Here is a 21,724-nt window from a genome sequence, read left to right as displayed (position 1 = left end):
CTTTTTGAGGGTGAGAAATTGAGGATAATGTTGTTCAACTACTGGGAGATGGGCATCATCCCGAAGGCTGAGCCAATGTAATATGTGATGCCCTCGATGTGTGTATGTAACCATAATTTGTATGATAAGGCTGCGCGCCTTCGTTGATACAGCCGTGCCCATAGGCCACTTCTGCACGAAGAGTCTTTTGGGAGCGACTTCGATTGTGCGCACCTATTATTCTGGCTGCACCCTTAGGCGATTTTGGCACGGAGAGTCCGGCTGCACCCTTAGGCGACTTTTGCACGGAGAGTCTTTTGGAGAAGACTTCGATTTTGCACACTTATTGTGCTAGTCCGGCTGCACCCTTAGGTGACTTTTGCACGGAGAGTCTTTTGGAAAAGACTTCAATTTTGCGCACTTATTATGCTAGTCCGGCTGCACCCTTAGGCGACTTTTTGCACGGAGAGTCTTTTGGAAAAGACTTCAATTTTGCGCACTTATTGTGCCAGTCCGGCTACACCCTTAGACGACTTTTGCACGGAGAGTCTTTTGGAAAAGACTTCGATTTTACGCACTTATTGTGCTAGTCCGGCTGCACCCTTAGGCGACTTTTTGCACAGAGAGTCTTTTGGAAAAGACTTCGATTTTGCGCACTTATTGTGCTAGTCCGGCTGCACCCTTAGGCGACTTTTGCACGGAGAGTCTTTTGGAAAAGACTTCGATTTTGCACACTTATTGTGCCATTCCGGTTGCACCCTTAGGCGTCTTTTGTGCGGAGTGTCACACGCGAGGGTGGTTAGCGCTGCCCCTCGCGGTGACTTCGGTGTGGTCGAATGTCGAAGACCGTCGATGCGGTCTTTTTTGACATATTGTCTTAGTTTTTGCGGGGGATTTTCACATGTATATTACATGGCTCTGCCTCATTAAAAACCTCACCCCCCGGGAGGAAAAGAGTGCGGGCCAGAATGATACTGTTTGGTGAATTACAAGGGCGTGTTAGCCTTGAGGATTCAAACAAAAAATTTACGGAGATTATCAATATTCCAGGAATGCTCTAGGTCCTCGCCGGATGGCATTGTTAGCCTGTACGTGCTGGGGGACGCCTTCGTCTTGACGATGAAGGGACCCTCCCACTTTGGCTCCAGCTTGCCCCGTGACTCTGTCCGAGTTGTCCGGACGAGTACGAGGTCCCCTTCGTTGAATTCTCTTGGGACGACTGTGTGGTCGCGCCATGCCTTTGTTTGAGCTTGGTATTTGTTGAGGGCCTGTAGGGCGAAGACACGGTCTCCATCAATGAGGTCCTTGGAAGTTGGTTCGTCTACGTCGGGGACGGCTGAAGTGCTTGTCCGCGGTGACCCATGTTTTATTTCCTGCGGGGTCATGTCCTCCGATCCATATAGCAGACGGAAGGGAGTGAATCCGGTCGCCCGGCATTCGGTCGTGTTCAGCGCCCAGACTGCTTCAGGTAGCAGATCGACCCATTTACCCTTCTTGTCGTCGAGAAGCATTTTCTTGATGGCCGTGAAAATTTTGCCGTTGGCGCGCTCCACGATGCCATTAGATTGTGGGTGATATACTGAGGCGAAGGCAAGCTTGGTGCCAATGGAGAAGCAGAAGTCCCTAAAGTCCTGGCTATCAAACTGTTTGTCGTTGTCAACTGTGAGCTCGGACGGAACTCCGAATAGGCAAACAATGTTTTGCCAGAAGAATTTCTGGGCAGTCTTCGATGTTATTGTGGATACTTCCCTTGCCTCGATCCACTTGGTAAAATACTTGACGGCGACGAAGGTGAACTTGAGGTTCCCTTGGGCCGTGGGTAGTGGCCCGACAATGTCCAGGCCCCAGCGCTGAAGGGGCCAAGTGTGGGCAATCAGCTTTGTGAATTGCGAAGGGTTTCCCGAACGGGGGGAAAACTTCTGGCAGGCTTCGCACGACCTCGTGACTCGATTTGCGGTGCAGATCATAGCAGGCTAGTAGAAGCCTTGATGGATCACCTTAGCAGCGAGGGCCCTAGGCCCCACGTGAGAGCCACAAGTTCCACTGTGGACTTCGCACAGGATTTGGACGCCTTCGGTCTCGGTGACGCATTTAAGCATGGGTTGGCTGACCCCCTTCTTGTAAAGCTAGCCCTTAATGAGTGCAAAGTCCCGGCTTTGGTGCTTGAGGCGATTGGTCTCGTTGATGTCGCTTGGATGGTAATATCCCTGCAGGAAAAGGGTGATTGGTGCTCGCCAATCTTCAGTCATGATGAGGTTGACTATGCGGTGGCCTTCGGTGTCGTTGGTTATTTGTAGGCTCTCTGGGCTGTGGACGGCTGGCGTGCCGATGACATGGTAGAACACGTCGGAGGGCAAGGCCTTGCCTCTGGCGGCTGCTTTGGCCAATGCGTCGGCCTCCTCGTTCTTGGCTCGATCCACGTGTTGCAAGGTAAAGCCCTTAAATTGTCTCTCAAGACTGCGGACAGCCGTGAGATACTGCATGAGTGCGGGGTCTTTTGCTGCATAATCTTTTTCGACCTGGCCAGCAACCACTTTGGAGTCTGTTTTGATTATGCAGGTAGTGACACCAAGTGCCCGTAGCTTGCGAAGGCCGAGGATGACAGCTTCGTACTCTGCTACATTGTTGGTGCATCTGTCGGACTCCAAAGCAAAGCTGAGACGTGCTGAGTATCTGTGTTTGACCCTTGTGGGTGATGTGATGACTACAGCTGTGTCTGCCCCCGCATGGCACCATGCGCCGTCACAGTGGATGGTCCACACCTTCTCTGCAGGCGCATCCGGCTGCGTTATTGGCCCCGTCCAGTCAACGATGAAGTCTGCTAGGACTTGTGACTTGATGGTTGTCCTGGGCTCGAAGGTGATATGGTAACCGGAGAGCTCGGCTGCCCATTTGGCGATCCGGACAGACGCCTCTGGATTTCTGAATAATTCGCCGAGTCCCCTGTCCAAGGTGACCCACACCTTGAATGCTTCGAAATAGTGGTGCAACTTGCGCGATGCCATAACGACTGCGTAGGCAATTTTTTCCAACTCCGTCATGTTGCATTTGGAGGTCGTGAGGACTTCAGAGACGTAATAAACTGGACACTGCCGAGTTGTGCCCTCTCTGTCCTGCTCTTGGACCAACGCTGTGCTGACTGCGTGTGGCGAAGCTACGACGTAGAGCAACAGAGGTAGCAAGGGGTTGGGGCTTGTAAGGGTTGCCAACTCTGACAGGTGCTACTTTAGTGATGCGAAGGCTGCTGCTTGCTCTGGTCCCCATGCAAAATCTTTTGCGCCGCATAGCATTTTGAGGAAAGGTAGGCTTCGCTCTACGGACTTGGAAATGAATCTGTTGAGGGCGGCCAATCTGCCTGTCAGACGTTGGACGTCTCTGGGTGACTGCGGAGGCGTCATGTTGATGATGGCCTGGATCTTAGTCGGGTTGGCTTTGATCCCGCGGTGCGACACCAGGTAGCCTAGTATCTTCCCTGGCGAACGCCGAAGACACACTTCTCGGGGTTTAGGCGAAGTCGTGCATCCCGCATGTTCGTGAATGTTTCTGCGAGGTCGGCCAGATGGTCCTCTTTGTTTTTGCTGGCGACGACGATGTCGTCCACATATGTGAATATGTTCCAGCCGACTTGGCTCTCGAGCACTGTCTTGGTGAGGCGAGAGAAGGTGGACCCAGCGTTCTTTAATCCCTCCGGCATTCTGACGAAGCAATACGTGCCGAAGGGTGTGATGAAACTGGTACTGACCTTGTCTTCCTCCTTCATATGTATTTGGTGATAGCCAGAAAAGCAGTCAAGGAGTGACATGACTTCGCATCCGGCCGCACTATCGACGATCTTGTCGATTCGAGGCAGCGGGAAATTATCCTTGGGGCAGGCCTTGTTGAGGCTAGTGAAATCGATGCACATCCGCCACTTGCCACTCTTCTTTTGCACCATGACTACGTTAGCGAGCCACGTAGGGTAGGCGACTGGTTCAATGAAATTGGCCTCAAGCAGGCGGTGTACCTCGGCTTTGGCGGCTTCTGTTTTCTCATCAGACATTTTGCGCAGCCTCTGCTTCTTCGGCCGCACCGAAGGGTCGATGCCCAGACTGTGCTCGATGATAGTGCGACTGACTCCGACCAGGTCGAGGGCAGACCAGGCGAAGACGTCCTTATTTCTAGAAAGACAGGAGATGAGTCTCTCCTCGTCTTGCGAAGTCAGGTCTTCGCTTATGATGACCGTTTGCTTTGGCGTTGCTTGGTCAAGGGGAACTGTCTTTGTTCCATTGTTGCTCTGCAGTTGTGCCTTTTCATGCTCGTTGGCGGTTGGGCAGGTAGCATTGGGGACTTTGCGCTGCGTCGTAAGGCAGTGCATGTTCCGTTGCCCTGGAAAGAAGTCTCTATCAATGTTGCGCGCAGTCTGCTGGTTGCCATAGACTGTGATCACGCCTTGCGGACCCGGGATTTTCATGCACAAGTAAAGTCCGTGAATGGCTGCTTGAAACTTGTTGATGGAGCCCCGACCCATTATGGCGTTGTACGGGTATACCATGTTGACGATGTCGAAGGTGACCTGCTCACTTCGTGCATTGGGTGCTACACCGAAGGACAGGGGTAGCTCTATCTTGCCCACAGGAAAGGTGCCCTTGCCGCTGAAGCCATATAAGGGGTTGTCCGAAGGCTTGAGTAGGCTGTGGCTGATGCCCATGCGGTCGAAGGCGTGGAGGAAAATGATGTCCGTCTGGCTGCCGTTGTCAACTAAGACTTTGTGCAGGTCCTAGCCTGCCACGCTGCGGTTGATTACCATGGCATCCATGTGGGGTGCGCTGCGCATGTCGACATCTCTGGCGTCGAAGGTCAGCGGCACATGGGACCACTTCGTTTGCACGACTGGGCCGGTGACGGCGACGTGGTTGATGCTTCGGTAGTGGTCCCTCTTCTATCGCTTCGTGTCGAAGTCGACGCTGGACCCCTAGTGATCATGTGAATGACTCCACGATACGGCTGATCAGCGAAGTCTTCTTGTTTTGGTGCTTGGGGTGATTTGGGTGGTGGATGTTTGGCTGATGCGGGTGCGGAGGCGGGAGCGGAGGTGGTACGATTTGTACCTCCTGGTGGTGTTGGTATGCGTGGTTAGGTGGATGCTGAGCGCGGGCGTGGTTGTATGGTTGTGGGAGGTGGTGTTGATATGTGTGCGCGACAACTCTTGGGTTGTCGGCTGGTTGTGCCCGAGACATCCTGTCCCTGGTGGCCTTCGTTTCCGGGTAGTCCCTTGTTGGGTGCGCGCAGTCTTCACCGTGAAACAGGCAGTAAAATCTACACGGCTGCTGTGCCCGTCCTCGACCCCGACCACGCGTGCCATTGCCGCGACCCTGGGGGGATAATCTTGACGGCGAGGGGCCTAACCAGCGGGGTGCTGGTTGGCAATGTTATGCACCTGCTGCTGACTGTGGCTGTCCCGACCGGAGTCTGACTGCGAAGGTCTTGTCCACGTTCGGCTGGACTGTGGAGGGTCCTTGGGTTTCCTCTGGGACTCGACCTTGCGTTGGTGGAGTTCTTCGGATCTGACATATTTTTCAAACAGCTGATAGAGCTCCTAGAGGTTCTTTGGTGGGTCCCTGATGCAGTGGCTGTAAAGGACGTCAGCCCGAAGGCCGCTGATGGCGTAGTGAATGGCAATTTGGTCGTCGACCGAAGGCAATTGTGACTTGAGAGTCAGGAACTTGCAGTAGTACTCCCGCAGAGTTTCTTTCTCCAGTTGCTTGCAGAGTGACAGTTCGGCCCAGGCATCGGTGTTTGGGCAGTACCCTTGGAAGTTGAGCAGAAATTTGTCCTAGAGACTTCTCCAGGAGTCGATGGACAACAGGGGCAACCTGGTGTACCAGGTTAGAGCCGGACCTTCGAGGGCGATGATGAAGGACTTGGCCATCGTGGCGTCGTCCCCTCCGGACGATGCGACAGCGACTTGATAGCTCATGATGTACTCTGCTGGGTCGGTGCTGCCGTTGTACTTAGGGTAGGTCCCTGCCCTGAAGTTAGCGGGCCATGGTGGCACTTGCAGTTGTGGTTCCAGGGGACTCCGCTCATCAAGGTAGTTGACGCCTTGGAATGCTGCGGCGTGTGGGATGACGGGTCCGCGCTGAGGAATGAATAGATCTCCGATTGGCGCACATTGTTGGGGGGGGACCGTGCTGCAGATCATGTTAGCCTTCACGCTGCATGAGCGCAATCTCTTGCTCGAGTTCCTGAGCCCTCTGCTCCTCGTCTCGTATCATCTAGCACACCTTGGCCTGCGCAGAGACACGTTGGCGCTTGGCCTCGAGGATCTCTTTCTGCTTCTGGAGGTTACGATTCTTGATGCGCAAGGCCCGCAGCTTTAATTGTTCCTCTGCTGAAACGCCGATGACTTCGCCATCCTCTGTGGCGTCCTCGCCCTCTAGTGGAGCGAAGCCTGGGGGGTGCTTGCGGTTGTCCTCCGGAGCTGCAGGTGCGGAGGGTGCCTTCGGGAGTCGGTTGATCATTGCGCTGGCTCTTGCTGAGTGCGTCGTCTTCACATGCTTCTTGGTGGGTGGTGTCTGCAATGGCCTTGCCCTTTTTCTCGGCCAGCAGCGCTGCCTTCGCTGCTTCGTCAATGGATGGGGCTGCCTTCGAGCTAGCTCTCTTGGGTGCCATCGCGGGTGGTTTTTTCGTAGCACGAACGGTGGGCGCCAAATGTTGGAACTTGCTCTCCTTGGCAAGATGATCCAACGGGGGAGTGAAAGTAATGCGAACAAGGTTTTAACTCGGGATGACAATTGCTCTGTTAATCCAGCCTCTCAAGGGCACTGTACGGGAGTATTTATAGGTGCCTGAGTGCCCAACGTCTTGATGTAAGGACGCATGTACCCTCAGGCACCTGGACTATCTCCGAAATATTCCCATAAAGGAGAGTTACATACTATCATTACAGAAAAGCCATTACAAATTGGGCCCGTAACACACTTTTCCGTGCGGGGCCTGTTACAATGGGCCGAATCCCACGTGGCCCTCCAGGTCGGGTGAGGACGTGGGACGGGGCGACGTCGTCGTAGGCCTTTGTCTTGTAGTGTAGAGGATGAAGGGTGGACCTCGCCGGTCGTTTTGCCTCCGTTGGTGCAGCGAGATTGACGAAGGGTGGAGCGAAGGGTAGCGTCTTCGCCTTCGCCCCAACATTAATATTATTTATTTGTAAAAAATCATTTTTTGAAACCTATATATTATGAGATAGTTTTACTTAAATATTTTTGGAGAATATATAATTCAATAAAGGATACTTAAATCTATACAAGGATCTTTTATTTGCAAACATATTTATTTATTTCAGAAAGTAATTTCAAATGTAAGAAAATCCTTACTAATTTCAATTTAATTCTTTTTGGAGAATTTTCCCTAAATGCCAAGAATAGGATTTTGGTTGTTATAGATACTCTCAATCCTATCATCAATGTCGTCTGACTCGTCCAAGCGCTCCGTAGCTTTCCTCTTGTCTTGACTTCGGTCTGCAAGTTTGGTCTAGTGAACAACTTCGGCATGTTCTTGGCCTTCGGGGTTGACAGTAGAGCTGGCCACACCATTCATGTAATTGTTCCTTCATGGTGGCATGGTAGTAGTGGTCAGTGAGTTCACTGGAGGTGGATGTCAAATGTTTTAGAGACCTATTAAAGCTCCTACAAGGAATCACAACAAGGCAACAGAATTAAGGTAAAATCTCTCTCCTTCCACCATTGATTGATTTGAAGGTGTCAAGGAGGGGGCGTAGACGAAAAACTGATGCCAAAGTCATTAGATATAGGACAAAGATGCGTAGACGAGTCATGTGTTTAGTCTATAGAGAGTCATGCATCTTCATCTTCTTTTATTGCGCGTAAGAGAGATACGAAATACAACACAACATTAGATACCTTCAGAGGGTTATATCTTTGAAGGTCTTTTAAGTTGACCTAATTAAGTGCTTGAAGGTGACAAATCCTATGATAGCCTTCCGTACGAAGGTGCTACAGGCATAGTGCACATGAGTGGCAGCAGTGCCACTATGGTCGAGGTTACATATATCTTGACTTAGAATTACAAGAATATACATTCCTCTATTCAAAGACTATGTATAACTGGAGACGAGAAATTGTGACTTTTTCGCAGGGAAGAAGTGTCGTACACGCCTTTTTCTCCTACTTTATAACCTCCTTAGGACTAGTTTAGCAATCCTATTTTTCTAATGGATTTTCATTTTCCCAAGAAAAATTAGTTCATTTTCCTTGGGAAAATGAAAAACTCTTGAAAAAATAGATTAGCCAAATTAGGCCTTAAAATTATGTCGGCTGGTTGTTCAATCATGTTCAGATTTTATGTCTTCTCTTATTCCGTTGCTGTGCAAGCGGCGAGACCCCACCGGCCCACCCGGTTTCCTGGAGCAGAGGAACGAACAACCCCGTGGGCCGTGGGCTGTTGCAGTGGATGCGCATCGCACCACGCCAGCCCCGTCTACAAAGTCCTCATCCCCTTCTAGGGCTGGGCATTCGGTCTATTAGGGTAATTCGGTTCGGTCTATTCGGGTTTGTGAAATTTCGGGTTCTAAAAAATGAGAACCGAAATTTTCAAAAATATTTTAGGAACCGAACCCGAATAGACTCACAATTTCGGTTCGGTCTATTCGGTCCACCGAATAGACCCGAATTATAGATAGACTAGTATATTTTGTTAAAATATATACAATGAATAATTAATTGAAAGTACTATTACTACAACAAGTGACTATAAAAATTAGCATACAAAGATATATATACTATCCTTAAGATGATATCATTATTTCTAACTAATAAGTTCATAAATCATTTAATAATACCATCACATATTAAAAGTTTTTTATATTTCGGGTTATTAGGTCTATTCGGGTTTTAAAGGTTAGGAACCGAACCCGAACCCATACCCCGAAATATAGCACATATAGGAACCGAACCCGAACCCGAAAACCCGAATAGATCAACAATTCGGTCTATTCGGGTTCGGTTCGGGTTCGGGTTCGGTTTTCGGGTTTAAAATGCCCACCCCTATCCCCTTCCTCTTGCAGCCAGCAGCCACGCCGATCACGAATTCAAATCAAACTAACACAACCGACTCTCCCGCCTCCCAACCCAAGAGGCCCCCAACCAGTGCAGCGCCTCGCCATCGCCACCAGCCATGTCGGCGCCAGAGGTGGAGGAGCCGTCACGTGCACGCCAGGAAGCGAAGCAGGAGCCTGAGTCGAAGCCGCTGCGCAAGTGGGTGGCCCTCGTCTCCAGCGTCGTCCTCCTTGGCAACGAGAACGAGAGGGACCAAGAGATCGCCGTCAACGACGTGTTGCTCGACATCAACGACCCGCCGCTTCCCTCCTACCTGGTGCTGCGCCAGCGCCACCGCGTCGGCCCCGACCCCAGGCGCAACCACGAGCCGCGGTCCGCCTACATCCTCGCGGCCGACCGCTCCGCCTGCATCCTCCTCCAGGTCGTCGAAGGCAACCGCCGGGACCTGTTCCTCTGCGACACCTACAAACGTGCCGTCACCATCCTCCCCCGGGTGTCCTATATCCAGGCTTGCAAGGGCCACGGCATCAGCCCCCACCGCAGCATCGGCCTCATCGCCGACCCGCATCACCGCGGCCACTACGAGGTCGTCCAGCTCCACTCCAGCACCTCCGGCTCCGACAACCAACCCAACAGGCTCCTCTGCTACTCCACCGCCACACGCGGGTGGTTTACCAGGGGCCTCACCCTGCAACAGTCCCGCATGCGCAAACCCTTTTCCGAGACCGGCGTGCTCGCCCACGACGGCCGCCTCTGGTGGCTCGCCCTAGCCTATGGCGTGTTCTTCTGCAACCCCTGCACGCCCCTCTTCGAGCCCCGCCCCGCCCAGCTGCACTTCCTCCCTCTCCCGGCCGACTGCGTGCTCGACGTCTACGTCCCCTTCGATCCCCTCGTCAAGACCCTCATCGACCAGCGCCGCTGCGTCAGGCCCAGCGAGGGCAAGTTGCGCTTCGTCGAGATCCGCGGTCTCTCCTACAACGAGTTCGTCGACGTAGCCCCGACTAACCCTACCGTATGGATGTGGACGCTCGACGACCCGGAGGGCCCGAACCCCTGGACGTTCGAGTACGAAGTGGCCTTCGCTGAAATCTGGGATGATACCTACGCCGACGCGGGCCTGCTGCCGAGCAAGGTGCCCCGCGTCGCCCTCGTCGACCCCAACGACCACTACGTCGTCTACTTCTTCCAGGGCTCGAAGCTATTCGGCTTGGACGCGCGCGACAAGAAGATCGTCGCCTGCAAGGAATGCCTGATAGAGCGTAATCAACAAATGTTCCCATCCTCCCGCCCCATCATCGATGCATGGGAGCTTCCGGGCGACGTCGCGACGATGACTCTTCACGAGACAGTATGCGCGCGTACATCCGGTTGCTTTGGCAACGGTTACTCTCTGTGTTTGCATGCTCGGCATTCGATCATAATCTTTATATATTCTGAATCTTGGGTGATCATACGTAGGATGGATCCTTCATTTTGAAGGAATTGAAATCTACTTAATACAATAGACTATTTAGTATGGAATTTGATATTCCACCATTTTCTAAAGTTTAGATATAAGTATATCTCAAATTAATAGGATGAGAGGGTGAGATTGATTTTATGTATGAGACTATGTTTATCACTACAGTTCGTCGGCCCTCTGACAGCTGTCGGAGATAGGGTGTTATGTCCGACGGCTAGCCCAGGTGCTCGGACATAAGGCTACCTCCGACGGTCTCCTGCGCGGCCGTCGGAGATAACAAGGCCGTCGGAGATGTTTGTTTTTACTGTAGTGTATACTCTACAACTTATAACACGGTCTTAAGCTCGCTCCCGGCTCCCCTATATTAAAATTTAGCATATAAATATCTCTCTCTCATATGGAATCAATTATATTATTTTATTTTATTTTCTTACTTAAATTACGATTGTTAGAATGGAATCAATTATAAGGATCCAAATCTTCACTGAATTAGTCTAAATCTGGAATCTACAGAACACTGCTTCTGTTTGGCATTGGTTCTAATATATTCGTCTTGCGTAGATTTGATTCATGAATCATGACTATGACTTCCACTAGCATTTGGAATTGGAATGCTTGCTTGACCCTTAATCGCTGCTCTTTTGCATGCAGATAATGTTTGGTCGACACAGTCTTTACTCCGAGGAAAAGAAGCGCGAGGTGATGGAGTCTATTGACTATTGCTTAGAACAGGCCCGGCTGGAGTGGGCGAGAGACGCAGACACGTCGGACGAATCATCTGTTAACACGAGTGGCCAAGCTGATGATGAGCCGGAGATATAACTCCCCCCTCTTCTCCGTGTCAACATGTGGAATTAAGCTTCTTCGATCTTGTCTTTCGGATACATAGAGTAGAGCCTGTACCTTTTGTGTCATGGACATCTCATCCATTCTCATCTGTGATGATGAAAGCCAAGGAACAATCATACTGGGACCATTAGTTGTTATGAAGATGTGTGTCTAGTTCCAGTCATGGAATGTCAATCCTGTGGTCCCGTTTGTTTCCTTTCATTTTGAGGAATTAAAATCTTACTAATAGAATAGACTATTTTTTAAGGATGTGAGATTCCACCACTTTCCAAAGTTATCATATAAGCCTATCTCAAATCCATGGGGTGAGAAATGGAAATTGATTCTATAGATTTACATATTATTTTTTCGATGTACAATATATAACACACTCTTCTACTTGCTTCACTATAACATAAATGTAGTACTAGTCGAGCCCGTGCGTTGCAATGGTTTACCATAATAACTACGAAAACTATCCATCAAAAAAATTCAAGATTTTATATTGATTGTATCCACTCTATATATAATTTTTTTTTGCTAACTGATGTTATTTTTTACTCCATGCAATATGTCTTGATACAACACGGCAAATGAAGTGAGCGATTAGAAGAGAGTTCACAATGACTGACTGAACGAACAGAAATTATAAAATGATATAATTCCACGTCATACAGAGACCAAATAAGAGAAAGTTTGTGAGCTCAAGTTTCTAAAATAAGTCACATGAAGTCAAACTTATAAAAAAGATAGATCAAAATATGGAGTGATTGCTAGAGTCTGGCATCAATAAAAACTGGATGCACTCCATATAAATTATGCTACTTCGTAGCAATTACTAACGTTTAAAACCAACAAATAACCTTTCATTTTGTTGTTAGTGTGATAAATCATTGTTGCTCCATCCAATTCAGCAACATCAAACATCATGTAGTTCATAGCGCCAACGTGGTCTTAGAAACGACCTAATGCTTGCAAGAGCCAAGAATATCGTGTCGTGCTTGGGCAGTAGTCTCGGCCCGACACGATTTTTTTATTTTTTAAAAAAACGTATATACATATATACAATTTATATTCAATATTAAAAACATCTTAGCATGATGTTCTACTGGTTAGATAGCTTCATTTAGTGTCTCCCGTCCTTCTTCCATCAGTGCATGAGTTTGAACCATACCTTCTGCACCGTTTTTTTAACATTTTACGCTGATTTAATTAAATGGGTCTGCACCGTTTTTTTACATTTTACGTTGATTTAATTAAATGGGCCGACGGGCTCACTCGACACAGTCAGCAGGCCAACATGACGTGCCTAGGCCATAGTTGTGGCCCGCGTGCATCTGGCCCGTGCCAGACACCGTTTGTCCATCTATAGGCATGCAACAGATTAATTTAAAATAGTTGTGAGAAGTTATTTGTAAAAAGATGACACGTGACGACCATTGAAACTGGTGCTTTAAGTATAGTATAGATATATGTCGGGGACCATAATTAGGGGTACCCCCAAGACTCCTAAACTCGGCTGGTAACCACCATCACCACAAAGCTGCAAAGGCCTGATGGGCGTAATTCAGGTCAAGGCTCCGTCCACTCAAGGGACACGATCTCGCCTCGCCCGAGCCCAGCCTCGGGTAGGAACAGTAGACCAAGGCAGATTCACGCCTCGCCCAAGGGCATCCTCAAGTAACGGGCGCACCTTTGACTCGCCCAAGGCCCAGCTCGGGCAGGCTTCGCAGTGAAGCAACCTTGGCCAGATCGCCGCGCCAACCGACCACATCGCAGGAGCATTCAATGCAAGGATCGCCTGACACCTTATCCTGACGCGCGCTCCTCCGTCGACAAGGCCGAAGTGACCGCAGTCACTTCGCCCCTCCACTAACTGACCTGACAGGAAAACAGCGCCGCCTGCACTGCTCCGACTGCTGTGCCACCCGCCAGGGTAAGGCTGACAGCAGCCAAGTACAGCCTCGGGCACCATAGGAAGCTCCGCCTCGCCCGACCCTAGGGCTCGGACTCAACCTCGACCCCGGAAGACGGACTCCGCCTCGCCCGACCCCAGGGCTCGGACTCAACCTCGACCTCGGACGACGGACTCTGCCTCGCCCGACCCCAGGGCTCGGACTCAACCTCGACCTCGGAAGACGGTCTCCGCCTCGCCCGACCCCAGGGCTCGGACTCAACCTCGACCTCAGACGACGGACTCCGCCTCGCCCGACCCCAGGGCTCGGACTCAACCTCGACCTCGGACGACGGTCTCCGCCTCGCCCGACCCCAGGGCTCGGACTCAGCCTCGACCTCGGAGGAGCCTCTGCCTCGCCTGACCTTGGGCTCGGACCGACCACGTCGCAGGGGGGTACATCATTACCCTACCCCTAGCTAGCTCAGGCTACGGGGAACAACACCGGCGTCCCATTTGGCTCGCCCCGGTAAAACAAGTAATGATGACACCCCGCGTGCTCCATGACGACGGCGGTTCTCAGCCCCCTACGGAAGCAAGGAGACGTCAGCAAGGTCCCAACAGCCCCGACAGCTATGCTTCTACAGGGTTTAAGCGCTCCTCCGACGGCCACGACATCACATGAACAGGGCACCAACACCTCTTCGACAGCCACGTCGGCATGTACATAGGACTCTGGCTCCTCTCTGCCAGACACGTTAGCACACTGCTACACCCCCTATTGTACACCTGGGCCCTCTCCTTACGTCTATAAATGGAAGGTCCAGGGCCCTCGTACGAGAGGGTGGCCGCGCGGGAGGACGGGCTGACGAGCAGGCTCTCTCTCTCTCTCTCGCGAACGCTTGTAACCCCCTACTGCAAGCACATCCGCCCTGGGCGCAGGACAACACGAAGCCGCGATTCCCCTTATTGTTTCCCCCTTGTGTTCCGTCTCACGCCGACCCATCTGGGCTGGGACACGCAACGACAATTTACTCGTCGGTCCAGGGACCCCCCGGGTCGAAACGCCGACAATATATAACTATCTCTCTCATAAGATTTAGGATAATATACAAATATATTACATATATAAATATATGAACTTAATTAGTTTTGTCTAAATTATAATTATTAAAATGGAATTGAATTCCAACGAAACAAATGGGGTCTTACTATTTTTTTTGTTTGTTTGTTTTGGAATGGATCGCCACTGTCTGTTGGGCTGTGAGAACCTACAATGTGTCGGAAGTCGATGTGCTAATACAAATGGTATACAGTCTTGGTTCTCCATGTTCATTCCCTATTCACTTTGTCCTGTTCTGTTTGAATGCTTTTATGTTACATTTATTAAATTTCCCTAAATGGTAGCGTTGAGCACCATATCTCTCATCTGGGAAAGACCGGACATTTTGAGCTGTGGACACGTACGATCTACAAGTTGAAAGTGCATTGAAAGGGAAAGGTGAACTTGGACGATGCAAAGACTTCCACTACACTCCGGTATTAGTGTACTCACTTACAAGTTCATACTTGTGCTCTCATTGCCTTTTTGCTCTTAATTGACATTTTTGGTGAGGCAATGGGGTTAAAGGGCCAAAAATGATCCCGTTTTGGTGCTTAATGCCAAAGGGGGAGAAATTAAGGCTAAAGCAAATGGATCAGCTACCACTTGTGAATTTTGAAAACAATAGAGTTAGAACTTTTGATTTGTCCAAAATACTCTTATTGCAAAATTTGGTCTCTTGTGGGAGAGAATGTTGATTATGGAAAAAGGGGGAGTTTTTGGCACTTAATCAATTTTTTCTTGGAATATCTCTCGTTTTGCCCAAACAAGTGTGTATGACCTAGAGATAGGAAAAAGAATTTGATTTGCAAAAACAAACCAAGTGGTGCCAAAGAGTGATCCAAATATGCCAAATTATAGTAAAAAACAATTGGATCTTCAAATTGAATTGATGTTGCATGTTTTTTGTTGCTCTTTGATGTGTTGGCATAAATCACCAAAAAGGGGGAGATTGAAAGGGAAATATGCCCTTGGGCAATTTCTATAAGTATTTTGGTGATTAGATGCCCAACACATATTCTTTAAGTCCTAATGTGGCAAAGGTTCAAAAGTGCAAATCAAGGCATGAGGTATGTTTCTAGACTTAGTACATTTGTTTTTGAATACTAATGAGGTTATCTAAGTGCTAGAAATAGTGCTGAGAAGAAGAGAATCGAATTGCAAAAGACTTGACTGTGTGCAGCCAAATTCTAGTTCGGCCTGGCACACCGGACTGTCCGGTGGTGCACCGGACAGTGTTCGGTGCGCCAGGCTGGTCCGCATGAACTCGCCGCTCTCGGGATTCGACAACGGCGTACGGCTAAAAATCACCGGACCGTCCGGTGGTGCACTGGACCGTCCGGTGAGTCATCAGTGGCGAACTCGTCGCTCTCGGGAAACGGAAAAGGCGACATGGCTATAATTCACTGGACTGTCCTTTGGTGCACCGGACTGTCCGATGAGCCAACGGTCGCCAGCGTCAACGGTCGGCCGCGAAATCTGCGGGCGACGCGTGGCAGCTCCAACGGTCGGCAGGGGCACCGGACTGTCCGGTGCACCAACGGGACCGGAGCCGCAACGGTCAACTGTGCTCGATTTGGAAGCCAATCGCGCACCAGACAGGCTACAGTAGCTGTCCGGTGGCGCACCGGACTGTCCGGTGCGGCACTCGACAGAAGGCAAGGATAGCCTTCCTTGTTGGCCTTCAACGGCTCCTAGCTGCCTTGGGGCTATAAAAGGGACCCCTAGGCGCATGGAGGAGTCATCTAAGCATTCACTAAGCATTCTAAGACTCCCACACTCCGCCTCCGCGCTTTTGATCCATTGTGTTAGTGAATTGAGCTCCGTTCGAATCGTGAACTCTCTGTGCTACGTTTCGAGCTCAAGTCTTGGCTTGTGTGCGTGTGTGTGCTGCGGATTTGTGTGTTGTGTGTGTTGCTCTCCTAACCTTACTCTTGTGCCTTCTTTGTGATCTTTATTGTAAGGGCAAGAGGCTCCAACTTGTGGAGATTCCTCGCAAATGGGAGAAAGACTATAAGGAAGAAAGTCGTGGTATTCAAGTTGATCATTGGATCACTTGAAAGGGGTTGAGTGCAACCCTCATTCATTAGGACACCACAATGTGGAAGTAGGCAAGTGTCACTTGGCCGAACCACGGGATAAAAATCGCGTGTCTCTTGTGTTGCTTTCTCTGTGATTGTTTTATCCACAAGAACTCGCTTCAAAACTACTTAGTCGCACTAACACTTCTATAACTAAGTTTTGTGGCTATTTAGTGTTTGATTTTACAGGAGCACATATTCACCCCCCTCTAGGTGCTCTCAATTGGTATCAGAGCCATACTCTTCATCTAAGGGACTAACCGCCCAAAGAGATGGATCCTAAGGGAAAGGGGATGGTGGTCAACGACAAGGAAAAGGAGTCCATCTTCAACGAGTCAAGAGAAGACAAGCCTACTGACTCAGGCTCGAGTCAAAAGAAGAGAGACGGGAAGAAGAAAATGCGCATCAAGAAGATCATCTACTACGACAGCGATGCCTCGTCTTCTTCACCACACGACGACGATGGCTCTTCAAAGAAGAAAACGGTTAATCAAAACTATTCATTTGATCATTCTCATATTCCATTTAATTCAAATACTCATTTGCTATCAATTCTACTTGGGAAACCTCCACACTTTGATGGAGAAGACCACTCTTTCTGGAGTCATAAAATGCGTAGCCATTTATTTTCTCTTCATCCTAGTATCTGGGAGATTGTTGAAAACAGGATGCACTTTGATAGTACTGACAATGCCGTTTTTATAAATGAGCAAATCCATAAGAATGCCCAAGCTACTACTGTGTTGCTAGCATCTCTTTGCAGGGATGAGTATAATAAGGTGAGTGGCTTGGACAATGCCAAGCAAATCTGGGACACCCTCAAGGTATCTCATGAGGGAAATGACGCAACCATGATAACCAAAAATGGAGTTGGTGGAAGGCGAGCTGGAAAGATTCGTGATGATCAGGGGAGAGGAGCCAACACAAACCTACAACAGGCTCAAGACTCTGGTCAACAAGATTCGAAGCTATGGAAGCACAAGATGGACGGACCACGACGTCGTCCGACTCATGCTAAGGTCATTTACTATAATTGACCCCATCTTGTAAATCTTATTCGTAAAAATCCTAGGTACACCAAGATGACGCCCGAGGAAATTCTTGGAAAAATTGTGAGCAGGCGCATGATGGTGAAAGAGGCTCGATATGTGAACGATGCTCTAAACGGTCCACTACCCGTCTACGAGCCTCAACCTGTTGCTCTTAAGGCAACCAGTAGCAGGGAGGCGCTTCCAAGCAAGGTGGCACAAGTGGAGGCTGCTGACCTCAACGAGGATGAGATGGCACTTATCATCAAGCACTTCAAGACCGCGCTTAAAGGACGAAAGGAGTACCCCAACAAGAACAAAACAAGGGGAAAGCGCTCCTGCTTTAAATGCGGTAAGACTGGTCACTTTATTGCAAATTGTCCCGATAATGATAGTGACTAGGGACAAGAAAAGAGCAGGAAGAAGGAGAAAAAGAAGAACTATAGGAAGGCAAAGGGCGAGGCGCACCTTGGAAAGGAATGGGACTCGGACTGCTCCTCTTCCGACTCTGACGACAAAGGACTTGCTGCCTTAGCCTTCAACAAATCCTCACTCTTCCCCAACAAACGCCATACATGTCTTATGGCCAAGGAGAAAAAGGTACGTGTTTGGGACACACCCAAGTACACTTCATCTAGTGATGAAGAATCATCCGATGATGAAGAATCATCCGATGATGAAGTAGATTACTCTAGTTTATTTAAAGGTTTAGATAGAGCCAAAGTAGAGAAAATTAATAAATTAATTGATGCTCTAAATGAAAAAGATAGACTGCTAGAAAATCAAGAGGACATACTGTATGAGGAACATGACAAATTTGTTAGTGTGCAAATATCCCTTGCTTTAGAAACTAAGAGAAATGTAATGCTATCTTCTGAGTTATCTGCTTGCCATGAATCTATCTCTAGTTTAAAGAGTTTAAATGATGAATTAAATGCTAAGCTAGAGAAAGCAAATGAAACTAGTTCATGTGTAGAGCATGTTGTTATTTGTAATAGATGCAAGAATTTTGATGTTGATGTCTGTGATGAACATATTATTGATATTACAAAATTGAATGATGAGGTGGCAAGTCTTAATGCTCAATTTAAGACTTGCAAAAGTGATTTTGATAAATTAAAGTTTGCTAGGGATGCCTACACTATTGGTAGACACCCCTCAATTAAGGATGGACTTGGTTTTCGAAAGGAAACCAAGAACTTACCAAGCCAAAAGGCTCCCGTTCTCAACAAGGAGAAAGGGAAGGCCCCTATGGCTAGTAGTCCTCAAAGGAACCATGCTTTTATTTATGATAAGAAAATTGCTAGTCATTTCAATTATAATAAGAGTTATGTTCATGCTGCTTATTATGATTCAAATGCTATGTTTGCCTCTAGCTCCACTCATGATTATGGTAGAAGTAGGCCTAGGAAAAATCATGCTATGTCTCATGCTCCTAGAAATATGTGCAATAAACCCTCTACCATTTATCATGCTTTCAATACTTCTTTTGTACTTACATGCAAAAATACAAAAGTAGTAGCTAGACAATTGGGATCCAAATGCAAGGGAGACAAGACTTGTATTTGGGTTCCAAAAGTTATTGTGACTAACCTTGCAGGACCCAACAAGTGTTGGGTACCTAAAACCCAAGCTTAAATTCCTTGCAGGTTTATGCATCCGGGGGCTCAAGCTGGATTATCGACAGCGGATGCACAAACCACATGTTGGGGGAGAAGAAGATGTTCACCTTTTACGTCAATAACAAGGATTCCCAGGATACGATCATCTTTGGAGATGGGAACCAAGGCAAGGTTAAAGGCTTGAGCAAGATAGCCATCACCAACGAGCACTCCATATCGAATGTATTTCTAGTAGAGTCGCTTGGTTACAACCTTCTGTCTGTAAGTCAATTGTGTCACATGGGTTACAATTGTCTTTTTACAAACGTTGATGTATCTGTCTTTAGAAGGAGTGATGGTTCATTAGCTTTTAAGGGTGTATTAGACGACAAACTCTACTTAGTTGATTTTTCGAAAGAGGAGGCCGATCTAGATGCATGCTTAATATCTAAGACTAGTATGGGCTGGCTGTGGCATCGCCATCTAGCACATGTTGGGATGAAGAACCTTCATAAACTTATAAAGGGAGAACATGTATTAGGACTAACCAATGTTTGTTTCGAGAAAGATAGGCCTTGTGCAGCATGTCAGGCAGGGAAACAGGTGGGAAGCACTCATCATAGCAAGAATGTGATGACAACATCAAGACCACTCGAGCTTCTTCACATGGAACTCTTCGGACCCGTTGCCTACATTAGCATCGGAGGACGTAAGTATGGTCTTGTAATTGTTGATGATTTTTCCCGCTTCACTTGGGTGTTCTTTTTACAGGATTAATCAGAAACCCAAGGGACCCTAAAGCGCTTTCTAAGGAGGGCTCAATACGAATTTGAGCTAAAGGTGAAAAAGATAAGGAGCGACAACGGGTCCGAGTTCAAGAATCTGCAAGTTGAGGAGTATCTTGAGGAGGAAGGCGTCAAGCACGAGTTCTCCTCTCCCTACACACCACAGCAAAACGGTGTGATAGAGAGGATGAACAGGACACTTATCGACATGGCGAGAACGATGTTTGGAGAGTTCAAGACGCCCGAGCGGTTTTGGTCGGAAGCTGTGAACACAGCCTGCCACGCCATAAACCGGCTCTATCTGCATCGCCTTCTCAAGAAAACCTCCTACGAACTCCTTACCGGTAACAAACCCAATGTCTCCTACTTTCGTGTATTTGGGAGCAAATATTACATTCTAGTGAAGAAAGGTAGACATTCTAAATTTGCTCCCAAGGCAGTAGAAGGGTTTTTACTAGGGTATGACTCAAATACAAATGTGTATAGAGTCTTCAACAAATCATCGGGTTTGGTTGAAGTCTCTAGCGACGTTGTATTTGATGAGACTAATGGCTCTCCAAGAGAGCGAGTTGATCTTTATGACATATATAAAGATGATGTTCCAACGGCCACAATACGCACGATGGCGATTGGTGATGTGCGACCACAGGAGCAACAAGAGCAAGATCAGCCATCTTCCTCCACAATGGTGCTTCCTCCAACTCAAGACGATGAACAGGTACCTCAAGAAGAGGGACAGGATCAAGGGGGAGCATAGGAAGAACAAATGATGGAGGAAGAAGCACCACGTGCCTCTCCAACTCAAGTCCGAGCAACGATCCAACGACATCACCCTATTGACCAGATTCTAGGTGACATAAGCAAGGGAGTAACTACTCGCTCAAGATTAGCTAACTTTTGTGAGCATTACTCGTTTGTCTCTTCTATTGAGCCTTTCAGGGTAGAAGAAGCCTTGCAGGATCCGGATTGGGTGTTGGCCATGCAGAAAGAGCTCAACAACTTCAAGAGAAATGAAGTTTGGAGCCTGGTGCCATGTCCAAAGCAAAATGTTGTGGGAACCAAGTGGGTGTTCCACAACAAGCAAGACGAGCACGGGGTGGTGACAAGAAACAAGGCTCGACTTGTGGCAAAAGGTTATACCCAAGTCACAGGTTTGGATTTCGAGGAGACTTTTTCTCCTGTGGCTAGGCTAGAGTCTATTCGAATTTTATGAGCCTATGCCGCTCACCACTCTTTCAGGCTATTTCAAATGGATGTGAAGAGCACTTTCCTCAATGGGCCAATAAAGGAGGAGGTATACGTGGAACAACCCCTTGGCTTTGAGGATGACAGGTACCCCGACCATGTGTTCAAGCTCTCTAAGGCGCTCTATGGACTTAAGCAAGCCCCAAGAGCATGGTATGAATGCCTTAGAGATTCCTTAATTGCTAATGCCTTCAAGGTTGGGAAAGCTGATCCCACTCTTTTTACAAAGACTCGTGATGGTGATCTTTTTGTGTGCCAAATTTATATCGATGACATAATATTTGGTTCTACTAATCAAAAGTCTTGTGAGAAGTTTAGCAGGGTGATGACACAAAAGTTTGAGATGTCGATGATGGGCGAGTTGACCTACTTCCTTGGGTTCCAAGTGAAGCAACTCAAGGACGACACCTTCATCTCCCAAACAAAGTACACATAAGATCTTCTCAAGCGGTTTGGGATGAAGGACGCCAAACCCACAAAGACACCGATGGGAACCGTCGGGCATGTTGACCTCAACAAAGGAAGTAAGTCCGTTGATCAAAAGGCATACTGGTCCATGATAGGTTCATTGCTTTATTTATGTGCTAGTAGACCGGACATTATGCTAAGTGTATGCATGTGTGCTAGATATCAATCCGACCCCAAGGAATGTCACCTTGTGGCCGT

At 48.5% G+C, this 21,724-nt stretch overlaps 1 protein-coding gene across 1 annotated transcript; it reads left to right on the top strand.

The window, feature by feature from the left end:
• Window positions 1-9,119: 9,119 nt before the first annotated feature.
• On the top strand, window positions 9,120-11,515 carry LOC100280332 (uncharacterized). Its single transcript, NM_001153258.1, has 2 exons — window positions 9,120-10,380; window positions 11,146-11,515. The coding sequence occupies exons 1-2, from the start codon at window positions 9,151-9,153 to the stop codon at window positions 11,314-11,316; spliced, it is 1,401 nt and encodes a 466-aa protein (NP_001146730.1). The 5' UTR covers window positions 9,120-9,150; the 3' UTR covers window positions 11,317-11,515.
• The last annotated feature ends 10,209 nt before the right edge of the window (window positions 11,516-21,724 follow it).

Source organism: Zea mays, chromosome 6, assembly GCF_902167145.1.
Source record: "Zea mays cultivar B73 chromosome 6, Zm-B73-REFERENCE-NAM-5.0, whole genome shotgun sequence".
NCBI classification, from domain to species: domain Eukaryota; kingdom Viridiplantae; phylum Streptophyta; class Magnoliopsida; order Poales; family Poaceae; genus Zea; species Zea mays.
This window is presented reverse-complemented; position numbering and strand designations above follow the sequence as displayed.